Raw genomic sequence first — 15,581 nt, 5'->3', positions numbered from 1 at the left:
TAAACTGTATGCACATAATTCATCACTCGCCACGTGTCTGGAGAAAACATGTGGAGGACACACAGCCTGGAGCATCGAGATATGATGTCACGCGTGGATATCCAAGCAACACATTTCATCAGTATAAGATCATCATCTGATGGATCTGATGGCTGAGAATCGAGGAGCATTGAAGGAAGGGGTTACTGCCAAGCACTGAAGAACACCCAAGGGTTCACTTTATTCCATCTCGAGAAGGATCCAAGATCAACGGCGAGGGTTGGTCCAACTGACACGGATGTGACAGGGGTAGCAGATAATTATCTGGCGCGTGCAGACGACCCAACCACCCGCATTAAACACCCTAGATTAGCATAAGTGTCGACCAACCTGTGGAGGATGAAGAGGCGACTCATCGTCACCAAGCATAAACCGATGGGGGCATCGGTTCAGAGCGAGGATACCAGCGGGAACTGCACAAAGAACAAGAAGATAAGATTCCAACGGCCTTTGACGGTGGACCCCATGTACCACTCCTATAAATTAAATACCCCTCTCCACCAAGAGAGAAGGGGTCGACCAATTGAGAGAAAAACTAGAAAAGAGTTTAGGAAAGAGAAATATGAAGAGTAAGTATGGTTTCTATTCCCCGTGGCATCATTATTCACCTAAAATTCATTCGACTATCTTTATAATCTCTCCATATATAGTGAAACACTCAACCCCGTGGATGTAGGCCTTAGTGCTGGACCACGTAAATCATTATCTCATTTACATTTCAGCACTTACTTTCTTTTATTATTATTACGCCTTGTGATGTATGCTTCGGAACTATTAGAGTAACTGAATCGATCCCTCACGACTAGACAATGACGAGTCCGAAGACTCTGAGTCGATGAGTCAACGTGATCTGTGCCGTTTTATATTTACATTATTCCACGTATTGTTTTATCGGCTCATGCGAATATTGTTTGTGAACACGTGGATGCCTTCGTAATTTATGTGTTCACAATCTGGCGCTAGAAACAGGGACTCTGTCCCGGTAAAAGATTTATCTTTCCCGTGATTTTACCCTCTCTTAGACCCTCAGCGCTATTTCATGTGAAATAGTGTCTTGAATATGTCTCCATCGCTTTCTCATATGTCTTCTCAAAAATATTATTTTTTATAACAAAAGCTCATCAGATCTGATTTTCCCTCAGATCGGATTTAGATTTTAAACCATTTTAAAACCAAACCACCAAGATCTATTCTTTTCAAGTTTATGCTAAGTACTTTTCAAACTGCGCTTTAGATCTGTTAGCTTCGGATTTATGATCTTTAGATCTAACCTTTATTTTGAAAAGATTCCCGTTGAAACCTGAAAGCATTCGAAAGGATTATCTTCGGACTCATTCATAAGTCTTTTCTTTGTATTTAACCCGATTGATTTGAAAAGATTTTCCCCCAAGATGATCCCGCTACCGGTCTGTGCTTTCGTCGGATTTATAAGTTTTCGTATTCCCTTTAACTTTGATCAATTAAATAAAATTTTCGAATGATCGCATGTAAAACTATTCCTCTAACGATGCCAACAACTTTCAAAATAGATCTGGGGCATTTAAGAAATCCAATACCCCTGAAGAGGGGAATAATAGATGGATTATCTCTTTTAACCTTCGGCGTCTCGGATCCATGAGTAGATCTGTGTTTTTAAAGTATTTGGATCTCTCCAGATCTTCATTTTAGTTCTCGATCTTTTGGAAATTTTCGATCGAGTTACGCTTTTGGGCCTGCACGCTTGATTAGATTTACTAACAGGATCCACGTGGATATCGGATTCTCGATAAAGGAAAGCAAAGATGGAAAGCACGAAGGATGCAGGAAAGGCTAAGGCATCATCCAAAGAAACACCCAGGACAACACCAGTCATGACACGCAACAAGCAAAAGGGTGAAAAAACGAAAACGACAAACCAAAAGCCAGACGCTGCGGAAATCACCTCCCCCTCAAATACCAATTATGTAGGAGCAGCGGCTCTCAAAGCAGCAGCAGCAAAAGCCGATGCAACAAGAGCTGAAACAGCAAAAGCCGAGGCACCAAGAGTAGCGGTAGCAAGAGCAGATGCAGCTAAAGCCGAGGCAGTAAAAGCCGCAGCAGCTGCCCGCATCCTTGAGCAACGGGAAGGAGTTGCAGAATCATCAATACCGCAGCCAGCCTTCGGGATGCCGCCAACAAATGAGCAGAATCAAACTCTGCCAACAACCCAACCATTGCTGACAAGAAACAGGCCCCAACCCCCACACGTGGAATTACAGATAGTGAACACCGAACCCCCCATCCTCCTAATCCAAACGGTTGATGAAGATCATATCATGGCCCTTGGGGGGAAGGGACGACTCGGCACCCCAAACAAAGGATCAAATCATTCCCCCCTGTTGATGGCGGAGCTTGAGGAGATAAAGAAGAACCAAAGGGTGTACGTAGAAGCAGTGGCATTGCTGGCCCGAGAAAACCAAGAACTCAGAGATAAGATCGCCCAAAGCTTGGGAGCAACTCACCAGCACAACGAAGCCTTGCACGAAGCCAACTCTAAAGCACCTGAGCCGAATCCTGACCGAAGAATGGTCGTGACAAATGCAGCAAATCCCGAACCATTAAACCGAAGGCCAACCAGAGGAAACAGATCCAGCGATCCATATTATGTCCCAGAAGACTCGGACTATTTCGACAGCGAAGATCAAAGACCAACGCAAAACCCAACCAACGATGATCACCATCGTTTTCATGGAGAACCTTCGTGCCGAAATGATGGCAGAGATCAAGAAACTAAAGGCTAGTCAAGGAGGGGAAAGACTAGAAGAGGTGATGAGGGAAGCAAACACCACACCACTGACCCCACGACTGGCTAAAGCGTTGATCCCCCAGAAATGCCTGTTCCAGCATTCGAATGTTACGACGGGTCCAGCGATCCTGCAGCACACCTTCGTTATTACAATCGTATCTTAGCCCGATGGAAGCAGGACGATGCAGTCCTCTGCAGGTACTTCCCTTCAAGTCGAAAGGGATCAGCCCTATCTTGGTTCGACAACCTACCGCCCAACTCCATCAATTCCTATGGCCATCTCACTGAGAAGTTCTTAGAAACTTACATGTACAACAAGGCAGTCAACGCAGGAATGGATAAGCTCTTCTCGCTGGAAACCTTTTACAAAGAGACAATCAGGGAGTATACCGACAGATGGTACAGGATTTGTCAAGCCATAGGAAATGTAGATCCAGTGGTCAGCATCAACTGTTACAAGTGGGGACTGGATAGGATGAGCTCGTTATTTGTGGAGATCCATGGAAGTGTCCCTAAGACAGAAGGAGCCTTCGAGTAATCATTGAAAAGCACTCCAGGCTAGAAGAGATCCAGCGGGAAAATCCTAGGGCCCAAGCTCAAAGATCTCATCGAACTAACTCCGTAGAATAATCTAGTGGATCAAAGAGGGGCGGTTCAGCTGAACGTCCTATTGATGATAAAAGAGGACGAAGGGATGACCGTCGGCGTGACGATCAGAAATTCGAAGATCAAGTCTTCGCGAAGTTGAACACAAACTACACCCTCATCCTGAGGGAGATCAAAGGCAGGGAAAACCTTGAGTGGCCATGGTACAAAGGCAAGGAGCCTCCTAGGTCCGAAAAATCAAGATATTACTGCGAATGTCACTGTTCCAATGGCCATCAGACCGAGAAGCGTAAGAATCTCGAGATAATGATCCAAAAGTTTATTGACGCAGGTGATCTCAAGAAGTACATACAAAAGGTATATAACGAAGATAGGACCAAGCGAAGCAAGCAAGTTCAACTCCCAGAGGGAAACCGAACACTCAACACCATCTCATGTTCCGAAGCTTCAGAACCCTCGCTAACAGCACAGATAGGTAAAAGGTTAAGGAAACAATTCGAAGACTACTGTGGATTATACAAAATCAATGGGGTAGAAGTGGACGAGCATGAGCAATTGATGAACGCGCCCATGACCTTCGATGCACAAGACACTGAGGAAGATATGGAAGATCACAACGACCCCTTGGTCCTTACCTTACCAGTGGCAGGGTGAAATATCAAGAAGATCCTCATTGATGGAGGGAGTTCAGTTAATGTTCTATTATACGACACATTCAAACGAATTGAGCTTAACGATGAACAACTTGTGTATTCGTATTATACCATCTACGGATTTAATGAGGCACCTACAAAGCCGTTAGGAGACATCGTTTTGCAAGTGGATGCAGGACCAATGAAAGTAGATACTCGATTCAGTGTAGTAGACGCTCCTTCCCCCTATAACGCCATCATTGGCCGAAGATGGGTGCACAAGCTCAAAGGAGTAGCAGCGACCTATCATCAATATCTTAGATTTCCAACACCCGAAGGGGTAATGGAAATAAAGGGAGATCAGGTCACCGCTCGGGAATGCCAAGCTATGCAAAACCAGCTCAACAACGAACAAGATGAGCAGCGGAAATCTCGAAGAGCCCGAAACAAAGAGGCCGCGAAAGAGAAGGAATTGATCTTTATCTCGAAGAAGTTTCTGGAAGGAGCCTGACGAAGGAGAGTATCGTTCTAAACACTGAGGCAAGTACTTCGACAGCTAAGGAAGCTGAAGAGCCTACCAAATAGCAATTAAATAATGTCCCTCTCCTAGGGGAACCAAAGCCTACGTTCACACCTATAGAACCCGTGAAAGAGATCAACATAGGGACTGAAGAAAAATCGAAGATGATCAAGATAGGGACTCTAATGGATGAAGAAAGAGAGACTGCTCTAATCAAACTACTCATGGAATACGCGGATGTCTTCGCATGGAAGTTAGGGGATATGCCAGGGATTGATCCGAAGATAATTCAGCACGAACTTCGTATAAATCCAGGCACGCCCCCTTCAGACAAAAAGTGTGAAAGGTAGCACCAGAGTATCACCAAGCAATTGACAAAGAGCTTTGCAAATTGTTAGAGGCAGGATTCATCAAGGAGGTCAAATACCCTACATGGATATCGAACATGGTCATAGTACCAAAGAAGAATGGGGGAGTAAGGATATGTATCGACTTCACCAACCTCAATAAAGCATGTACGAAGGATAGCTACCCTCTCCCAAGCATCGATCAACTGGTGGAAGCTGTCGAAGGATACGAAGAACTATCATTCATGGATGGATATTCTGGATACAACCAAGTATCCCTTGCTGAAGAAGATCAACAACACACGACATTCTACACACCGCACGACCTCTATTGTTACACAAGGATTCCCTTCGGACTTAGAAATGCAGGGGAAACATACCAGAGGATGGTTGATGCTATCTTCAAGCCTTGGATCGGGAACACCCTAGAAGTCTATGTTGATGATATGCTTGTCAAAAGTAAGATGCGCAAAGACCACCATAAGGACTTGAGGGACATTTTTGAAGCAATGAGGGAACACATCATGAAAGTAAACCCAGAAAAATGTACATTTGGCGTCACCTCAGGCAAGTTCCTCGGATATCTAGTGACGAAGAGGGGCATCGAAGTAGATCCATCCAAGATACAAGCCATCGTGGAGATGCCATCTCCGAAGAACTTGAAATAAGTCCAAAAGCTCAACGGATCCCTAACAGCTTTGGGTAGGTTCATCGCCAGGTCATCGGACAAATGCAAACATTTCTTCTTTATCTCAAAAAGGGAAGCAAGTTTGAATGGACCGCAGAATGCGAAGAAGCTTTCCAGAAGATCAAAGAATATCTTGCAACGATCTTAATCCTACAAAAACCCGATCCCGATGAGGTTTTGGCCCTTCGTAGCATCGATAGAGGACGCGGTCAGCGCAGTGTTGGTCAAAATGAACACGAAGATAGAGCGTCCAATCTACTACGTCAGCAAGACGCTCAATGCGACAGAAAGAAATTATACGAAGATCGAGCAGCTCATCTTGGCGCTAGTGTGGGCCACCAAAAAATTGAGGACTTATTTTTTGACCCACTATATTCGTGTCCCGTGCAAAGCACTGTTGGAGGTTGTTCTCAAAAGCGCTGGGAAAGTAGGAAAGATAGCCAAGTGGAACACTCACTTGGACCAGTTCAATATTATTCATGAAATCCAACACTCCCAAAAATCACAAGTCTTGGCAGATTTCCTCGCAGATCTACCCATGGACAACGACGAAGAAGTAAGGGGCATACCAGAAGCAAACGAAGGCAAATACCCAATCGACATCCTCGAACCCTCAAACCAAAGGCGATGGGAGGTCTTCGTAGACGGATCAAGGAATAGAGAAGGAGCGGGTATCGGCATCGTAATCACTACCCCCACCGGAGAGAGGATCGTGCATGCGCTGAGGTTGGAATTCAAGGGTCATACCAACAACATCATAAAATACGAAGCTGTAGTACATGCTCTGCGTTTAATAATATAAATGTAAATAACCGATGTACGACTGACAAGTGATTCAAAACTAGTCACACGACAGATAACGCTGAAGTACAATGTCTACGATGACACCCTCTCCGCATACATGGCTTTGGTCCAAACCTTAGCCTCATAGATACCAAGCATAAAATTCCGACATCTATGCAGAAAATATCTCAGGCACGCCGATGCCTTGGCATACATATCATCCATGCTGAAAGATGAGAGTGTTAAAGCCATAAAAATAACAAGGGTGTATGAACCTTTGATCACCCCACAGCAGTCCTTTGCTACAAATCGTGAAGACGACGTAGGGGAGGACATTGGTGACGATGATATGGGGTAAGATATTGCTGAGGACTTCATCGAAGATGACATCATGACAAGGGAAAACGAAGACGAGGACTTCAGCAATGAAGAGGATTGGAGAACCGAGATTCACCGTTATCTTGAAGAAGGTACATTACCAACGGAATTGAAGTAAGCCAGAAAAATACAATCAAAGGAAGGGAGATACGATCTTCGTGATGGAGTATTGTACAAGAAGTCCTTTCTTGGACCGCTGCTACGATATCTATCCAGAGAGGAAGGGCATCGTATTTTGAAAGACATCCATTACGGGGACGCAGGTAACCACAGCGAAATGAGATCACTGGCGGATAAAGCAAAAATGCAGGGATACTATTAGACCCAGATGATCCGATACGTTTCCAGGATATCCAGGAGATGCGAAGAATGCCAGCGGTTTGCTAAGAAAATTCACGCTCCTGCGACAAAGTTGAATTCGGTGGATAGTCCCTGGTCGTTTTCAAAATGGGGTGTAGACATCGTTGGCCCCTTTATCAAAGGAACAGGTAAAAGGCGATTCTTGATCGTATCCATAGACTACTTCAGCAAGTGGGTGGAGGCCAAATCCCTAGATAGAATCTGAGACGTGGATGTATTCACATTCATCTTTCAGAACATCATTTGCAGGTTTGGCATTCCCGCAGAAATTGTCTCGGACAACGACAAGAAATTACAGGGGAAAAACATAGATATGCTGTTCGATACTTTCAAAATCAGAAAGAACAAATCAACCCCCATCTACCCCCAGAGTAACGGCCAGGCCGAGGCTACAAACAAGACCCTTGGTCTCATTCTCAAAAAGCAATTGGACGAACATAAAGGACGATGGTGCGAACAATTACACAACGTTCTATGGGCATACCGAACAACACGAAGATCTGCCACAGGTGAATCACCATTCCTCCTTACGTACGGAGCCGAAGCAGTCATCCCGACAGAGATCCTCATGCCAACTACAAAGACCGAAGCCTGGGAGAAGAATATCACAACAGATACGATGCTGGAAAGGCTCCATGATCTAGAAGAAAGAAGAGAGACAACACTACAAAGGATGGAAAACTACCAACGAAGGCTAGCCAGAGAGTACAACAAGAAGTTTAGGCTTATGAATTTTGTAGAAGGACAGTATGTGCTAATAACCATACCACGATACCATCGAGAGAAAAAAGTGGGGCAAGTTAGCACCATCATGGGGAGGACCGTTTATAATACATGACATTGCTGGAATGGATCCTACTACCTACGAAATATAAAAGGATAAGTCCTCAGACACCCATGGAATGCTAAATACCTCAAGCCATACTATTCGTAGGCAGCGCAGTTCTGCACCTGCGTGAAGAGTACCAGAAGAAGAAGAAGACAGTGTACCCGCTCGACGTGTTTTTATCTATGGACGAGGCATAGCAGACCTCAACCTATCAATCAAATGAGCAAACTTTTGCAAAAACTATTGGGGAAAGTAGTCATATACAATCTCTCCAGACTCCCATATCAGTGTCTATAAGTGTAGGACCATGGAGAAGGCATCCAGCAAAAAGAGATATCCAACCAATTACAAGGCAGCGGTTCAGCGGAATGGGTGCATGTAAATATCTTAATAACGCACCACATATCCGAGAACGCTGCCCCAACCCCCACCATCTGGGAATCCTCTGGCCAAGGATTAGCCAGCGGGGTGACAGGTCCAAAGACGATCACGAAGGTACATACCTTCGGCATCGTTATTAAACACTTCTTATCATTATACTTAGTTCACTTCTTACTACAATTAACTCATTATCTAAAAAGAACAAACTGAACTAACGATGCAGGTAAAATTTAAATTGTACATACTCAAACAAACGATGATTTATTCCATAAAATTTGATTACACGATCGGGAAATATACACAAGAAACACAAGACATATCAAAATATGGCCTGAAACCGAGTAATCAACAAAGATAAACTTTCTATAACAAACAAGGGAATCTACTTCCCTTTGGATGTTTCAATATGACCAGCGGGATTTTGTTTCTACGACGAAGGTACGCTCCCACCCGAAGAAGGACCCGACGAGTGACTTAAGGGCTCAGGCATACGACGACGAGGATAATTCTTGACGATGCCATGTTCTGTCTGAAGGTCATGCTCAATCCGGGCGAGAGTTTTGTTAATCTCTTCGGTCAGCTGACAGCGTACCTTATAACCAATAGCAGTGATCCTCAGCTCAGCCTGCGATAATAGAGATGACAGTCGAGTGACTTCTTTGGCCGCCTCCTGCGCCGCTGCATCCCGAGACCCTGCTAAACCCTTGTAATATGTAGTCTGGCTCTCCTGTTGCACTAACGAAGATTGAGCCTTTTCAAGTTTTTCATTTGCAACGAGAAGCTGTCTCTTGAGCCCTGTAAAGAAGAAAGATAGCACTAGGGGTTAAAAGGCTGGGACTACAGAATTACACACGACAAAATAAATGTATACCTTCGATATTAGCCGAGGCTATTTCATATTCGTTAACTACAACGTCCCGGGCTTCGTCAAGAAAATCATACTCGTCTGATATTTTCTTATAATCCAATCGAAGGGTCGTAAGAGCAAATTGACACTCATCTAACTCTACCTGCTTCATGGTGATTGACTGTATTGTTTATCTCTTCTATCCCTTTACTAAGTCTGTACATATTCACTTCAAGACTTCTTTCAGACTCGACTAAACGATCAACATCGGCCCGAGAAGCGGTCAAAGCGTTACTAAGGGCACAAGCCTCGGCTCTGGCATCGTCCCTCCCCCGTACAAGTCGTTGTACATAGTTCTGGACTTCGGGGGAGGATCGAGATTGATGCAACTCTTCCTCCAAGCTCGTTATCTTAGCTTACAAGCGAGAATTATCCTCGCGAGCCTCACAAAGATTTTCTCGAGTCCACAACAAAGCACCATTAAATAAGCGGCGATCAGAATTAAATTTATTCTGCATATCGACCATCTGTTCCCGCCTTTCTCGATGTCGTGCAACCAGTTCGTTATGTTCATCAGCTCGGGCATTCCACTTCTCAGCTTCACCCCTAATCTTCGTTACTAGTTCCCGAATTCGAGAGGCTTGGCGAGTCCTCTCACTTTGAAGCCATTTTAACTCTCTGACATCACCCGCTGAAGATAGGGCGGGGAGACTCAGACAGCGTGCTAAGAAGACGAAAGGGAGACGAAGGGGAAAGTTGAATAAGAGTACAAACCTTTATAGGACTAAGCATCGTTACGAGCCTTCTCCAACTCACTACGAACCATGGCCAGTTCAACGCGAAGTTTTTCTTCTTCGGCTCTAAGCTTTTCTTTTCCTTTCAACTGGTTATGTAGTTTAAGTATCTCGTTATCTCTAGCAGATATAACAGCCTCGGCGGCGAACAACTTTTCTTCTCTATGACGAAGCTTGGCTTTCAAGTTGAGGGATTTCGCCTTGAAAAACTGATACAACGTATGGTTACAATGTTCACTTCTCATCATCTGCGTTCCAAATAAGTAGATGATAGTTATATTTAATCACGACAGAACATCAAGCAACTTGTAAGGAGTTACGATGACTTACCTCAAGCATCCGCTGCCGAGGAAAACCATACTGATACCCATCAGCTATGGCCATCATATCGGCAACAGCAGATGTGGGATCAACTAGAAGGCTAGTAGAAGTGTCCCTCAAATCCTTGTCCCACACTTCCGCAACTCTCCCTTCAGAAAATCGTTGCATCATCCGGCGAGTGAAAGCATCAGAATTCTTCTCACCGGGGATTATCGGAGCAGGATTAGGCAAGAACATCAGGTTCTTTTTATTCAACCAATAAAGGATGACATCATCACCATCACGCATTATGGATTGTGGAAAATCTTCGGAAGATGGCCCAGCAGAAGCCTCAATAACAACAACATCCTTCCCAGCATCGGAGTCCATTTTAGCTTCGGGATTTCTCTCAGCCTCCGTTTCTTTATCAGCAGGGGCATTTGCATCCTCGACATCAAAACTTTATTCCACTTCAACAGTTTTCTTTCCAACGGTTTCGCCAAGAATATCCCAATCATCGTTCGGGAAAAGCAGGGGAAAACTCTGAAGCAAGCCTCAAGGCAGCGCTCATATCAAGTGGCTCACCTGCGGAATAAATCTTGCCAAAGGAGAACTCTTGGCATGCGACGGGAATAGATGACGAAGGGCCAACGTCTTCGTTCATCGGTTCAGCAGAAGAAGTAAACCCGACGCCTCCATCGGGGGCAGCTTCTGTTTCCACAACTCCACTACCACCAGGAGCAGATTCTTTTTCCGCATTTTACCATCGCCGGGGGCAATATCCTCCTCAGCAACACCATCACCAATATTTCGGCCATCCTCGTGATTAAGAGGTGAAGTATCAGTACGTTCCTCATCATCAGTGAGTTCTTCTTCTTCCACGATGAACTCTTTGTTCACATGGTTGCTAACCTCGTCAGGAACCTTTGTTTCATCAGCTGCAGCAGTAGAAGATTTAAGAGGCCCAATTTTCTTCTTCTTGGTCACCTAGAATTATGGCAGGGAATTATTACGAAGTATATTTCCTTCTTATTTTGATTAAAAATTCAAACCAAGAAACAAAGGAGCAAGTACACGGTATAACAAGAAGCCATACCTTCGCAGTGACAGTACTCTTCGAAGGAAGAGTGGCATCGGAGCTTTCTTCTTCATCCACGTCAACGACATCGTAGGCATAATAAAAATTCATTCCTTCAAAATTCAACTACCAAGGACATAAATTACCATATCGAGCAGGGGCACTTTCACGAGCTTGACTGCCAGCGGTGGGACGTCATCCCTGTGGACCAGGCACCCAGCCATAATCCCAAGGACCAACAATCTCAATAAAAGTGGCATGCCACTCATAGTCATGATCACGCTTTATCCGTTCACGAGCAGGAAAAATCTTCCGATGGGAAGTCCCTTCCGTACCAGGAACATACTTCAGCTTTGAATCACTTACTTCGCTCAAGAGATGAATCTCACCGCGAGGAGCAGCAATAGTTTGTAGGCCAACGCTCCATGGATTACGGTTCCTACCATTAACATAATCTCCGAAAGAATTATTGAAATTCTCAGGAGTATACCAGTCTCTCTCAGCAGGATCAGGAGTATAACAGGTCATCATCGTTTCTCCTTTACGCCGGAGATAGCATTCCTTGAGTGCACGAAGATAATTCCCAGTCAGTTGCACCACCGAGCAGCAATGGGTGTGAGGAGTGGATCCCTCACGACGAGCCAAGACATCATAGTAGAAAGAGTCTCCCGACTTGTATAAAGACAACATGAGGCCAGCTTCGAAGGCCCCCACCGTAGTTAACAAGTGGAATTCATCGTATTGATAATTCGAAATCAGATCATAAGTAAGATGGTCATCGGGAGCATAAAACCTAACATCAAAAGCTTCAAGTTCATGTTTCTCCTTAAACGCTGCAAGGTCTACGTGCTTGAAAGCAACCTTCTTCTTACCAACAATGACGCTTCGTATAACTGGGGCATTATCCGAATCATCAGCAGGCTCCGACGAAGGTCTCTTCGGAGGACTCATATCCTAGGCTTTCCTTTTAGTAGGAAGAATCTTTGATAAATCAGCCTTCGATATGGCACCCTTAGTAGATTTTCCTCTCATAGGAACGGCAGGAGGTGGAGCTACGGGCTTCTGTAGGGGCATCGTAGGTGGAGCAACAGAACGAAGAGGTTGGGCGTTCAGCGGCTCAGTACGATGGGGCGAAGGGGTCTCCGTATTTGTGGGCGTAGCCCGTTGATAAGCAGTAGGGCGATTAACAACGTATCTAGAACCCTGAGGACCCTTCGTTTGATCCCCCTTCTTGGCAAATGAAGCTCTTGGACCAGGAGTAGATGAAGTCCTCTGAACACGAGGATCTAACTGCGAAGGCTTAGACGAAGCCCCCTTAGGCGGAGAAATATCAGGACTTCTATGGGGGAGAGACCTATAAGGGCTCGGTGGCGGTGTTTGATAGGGAGCCCGCTGACGATCATCCATATCTACAAAGAAGCATAAAAACAAGATAAAGATACAAGCAGAGAAGCAAATGAAGATCATAAAGTGTGAAACTTGTCACTCTTATACCATCAAAAATATCAACTGAAAACCTTAAATTCACCGAAAACGAAAAACCCTAACTTAATTGGGAACATCGTGGACAAGCTTAAATCTTCGAGTACGAATCCGTAAGTTTTGTGATAAAGAACAGGGGCAAGTATATATATTTTGTATATTTGTTCTTCATCACAAAACTAAGAACACAGTAGCAGAAGATGAACAAACAATCAAGATCGGAGAAAAAATAATCTTGTACCTGTGTCAAAAGCTTTATGAGATAAAGCGTGCGATGGGAATACAATGAACAACAACAACCGTCAAACTTCGAAAAATCCTAGAAAGATCTTACTCAAAATATCACCAGCAGAATTTAATGGCTAGAAAACAAGAAGAGAAGAATGAGAAGGTTCAGAAGAGAAAGAACTATGAACTTACAAGAGAACGAAGGAATGAAATTTATTTCAAATTTTTAACATTCTCTCTCCTATTTATAGCATTAAAGGAGATAGAAACCGTCCCTTAATCCAAGAAGAAGTTATTGCAAGGAGTGGGAAACGTTCCCTTAATCCAAGAAGAAGTTATTGCAAGGAGTGGGAAACGTGCCCAAAAATATAGGAGAAGTTATTATAGAGAGATGAAGAATATGTGAGGACGATTTTCCTCTAACTTCAACTGATGCCTTAGTCAAAAGAAAAGGGGCAAATTGTATGCACATAATTCATCACTCGCCACGTGTCTGGAGAAACACACGTGGAGGACACACAGCCTGGAGCATCGAGATATGATGCCACGCGTGGATATCCAAGCAACACATTTTATCAGTATAAGATCATCATCTGATGGATCTGATGGCTGAGAATCGAGGAGCATTGAAGGAAGGGGTTACTGCGAAGCACTGAAGAACACCCAAGGGTTCACTTTATTCCATCTCGAGAAGGATCCAAGATCAACGGCGAGGGTTGGTCCAATTGACATGGATGTGATAGGGGCAGCAGACAATTATCTGGCGCGTGCAGACGACCCAACCACCCGCATTAAACACCCTAGATTAGCATACGTGTCGACCAACCTGTGGAGGATGAAGAGGCGACTCATCGTCACCAAGCATAAACCGCTGGGGGGATCGGTTCAGAGCGAGGATATCAGCGGGATCTACACAAAGAACAAGAAGATAAGATTCCAACGGTCTCTGACGGTGGACCCCATGTACCACTCCTATAAATACCCCTGTCCACCAAGAGAGAAGGGGTCAACCAATTGAGAGAAAAACTAGAGAAGTGTTTAGGAAAGAGAAATAGGAAGAGTAAGTATGGTTTCTATTCCCCATGGCATCATTATTCACCTAAAAGTCATTCGACTATCTTTGTAATCTCTCCATATATAGTGAAACCCTCAACCTCGTGGATGTAGGCCTTAGTGCTGAACCACGTAAATCATTGTCTCATTTACATTTCAACACTTACTTTCTGTTATTATTATTACGTCTTGTGATGTATGCTTCGGAACTATGTAGAGTAACCGAATCGATCCCTCACGACTAGACAATGACGAGTCTGAAGACTCTGAGCCGGTGATCCGTGTCGTTTTATATTTACACTATTCCACGTGTTGTTTTATCGGCTCATGCAAATATTGTTTGTGAACACGTGGATGCCTTTGTAATTTATGTGTTCACATAAACATAATAATATAGGTGGTCATAATGATTGAAATCCAAGTACGGATTGCAGCCGAGTTCTGAGTTGAAGTCGCTGAAATCATCGGGAAGACAGAGATATAGCCGCGTTCAAAGAATTCATTGGATCTATCATCGATTGATACATTAATTTCTTAGTCATCACTGGAGTCATTTGGAAGTCTTAATTGTATGAGCCTATCTCTACAACTCCTAAGGGAATCCCCTTCTAGATTAACGTTGAAGTACTGACGGAGTTTGAGAGATTCAAGGTGAAGGCAGCCATTAAGACTGGTCATCAAGCCCGCATTGGTCAATTTATTTCTAAGAAGATGAAGACGACACAGTTTAGGCACGTTCGCTGCAATGGCTAGTGCCTCACTATCACTCTCTACTTGTGGCCTCATGTAGCCTCGACGGTTTGATCCGTTACGATTTTAACTGAGGGCATGCATTACCAACAACTCAAAATCTATCCTCTAAGAGATAACATCGGCGTATTTCAAGTTCTTCCAGCATGACAGCTTTCTTGTCCATGTAATGCATCATTGCTGACTTTATAGCCACATACAAGCCGGAGACATCTCAATTCACGAGACCTAAAAATGAATCGTTTTTATCCCACCATACTAAAAGCAAAAAAATGATTGATTAAACAAACTGTACTACCTCGACCACTATAATAACTCTCTGCTACATTGTCATTAAAGTTGTTCTAAAGTGTATACAGACAAATCAAGGCCTGAAACCTAACAACACTTGGCATCCAAAAATGGAAAACAAAAAAGAATGAAATACACAATTCACTTACTCATCAGCAATATGAGCTAAAAGCTCATTGTTACCAAAACCATCCATGGAGAACTCAACCAACTGGCTGCAGCTCCTATCCACGACTTCTCTTGACAGCTTTTCCAAATCGTACATGTTATCATCGAACAAATCCGACCAATTCTACATGTCTATAAAATGAAATAACGAAGGATTCTCAGAAGCATTTCTCAACGTTGAACATACTAATTGAGCACTAAGTAAGATATCAATTACCATAGTTTAACAAATATGTGGGATAGAACATCATGAGCCAATTAAA

At 43.9% G+C, this 15,581-nt stretch overlaps 1 protein-coding gene across 1 annotated transcript; it reads right to left on the bottom strand.

The window, feature by feature from the left end:
* Positions 1–12,300: 12,300 nt before the first annotated feature.
* LOC113300206 (putative uncharacterized protein DDB_G0290521) lies at positions 12,301–12,753 on the bottom strand. The gene has a single exon (XM_026549433.1). It carries the CDS (start codon positions 12,751–12,753, stop codon positions 12,301–12,303), a length of 453 nt encoding a protein of 150 aa, XP_026405218.1.
* Between the last annotated feature and the right edge of the window lie 2,828 nt (positions 12,754–15,581).

The sequence above is a fragment of the Papaver somniferum genome, chromosome 1, assembly GCF_003573695.1.
Source record: "Papaver somniferum cultivar HN1 chromosome 1, ASM357369v1, whole genome shotgun sequence".
Taxonomy (NCBI): Eukaryota; Viridiplantae; Streptophyta; class Magnoliopsida; order Ranunculales; family Papaveraceae; genus Papaver; species Papaver somniferum.
Note: the sequence above shows the minus strand (reverse complement) of the source record. Positions and strands in the feature narration are given on the sequence as shown.

Bases quoted from the DNA above. Each gene is read 5' to 3' on its own strand.
- LOC113300206 (XM_026549433.1), bottom strand. From the start codon at position 12,753: ATGGATGATCGTCAGCGGGCTCCCTATCAAACACCGCCACCGAGCCCT.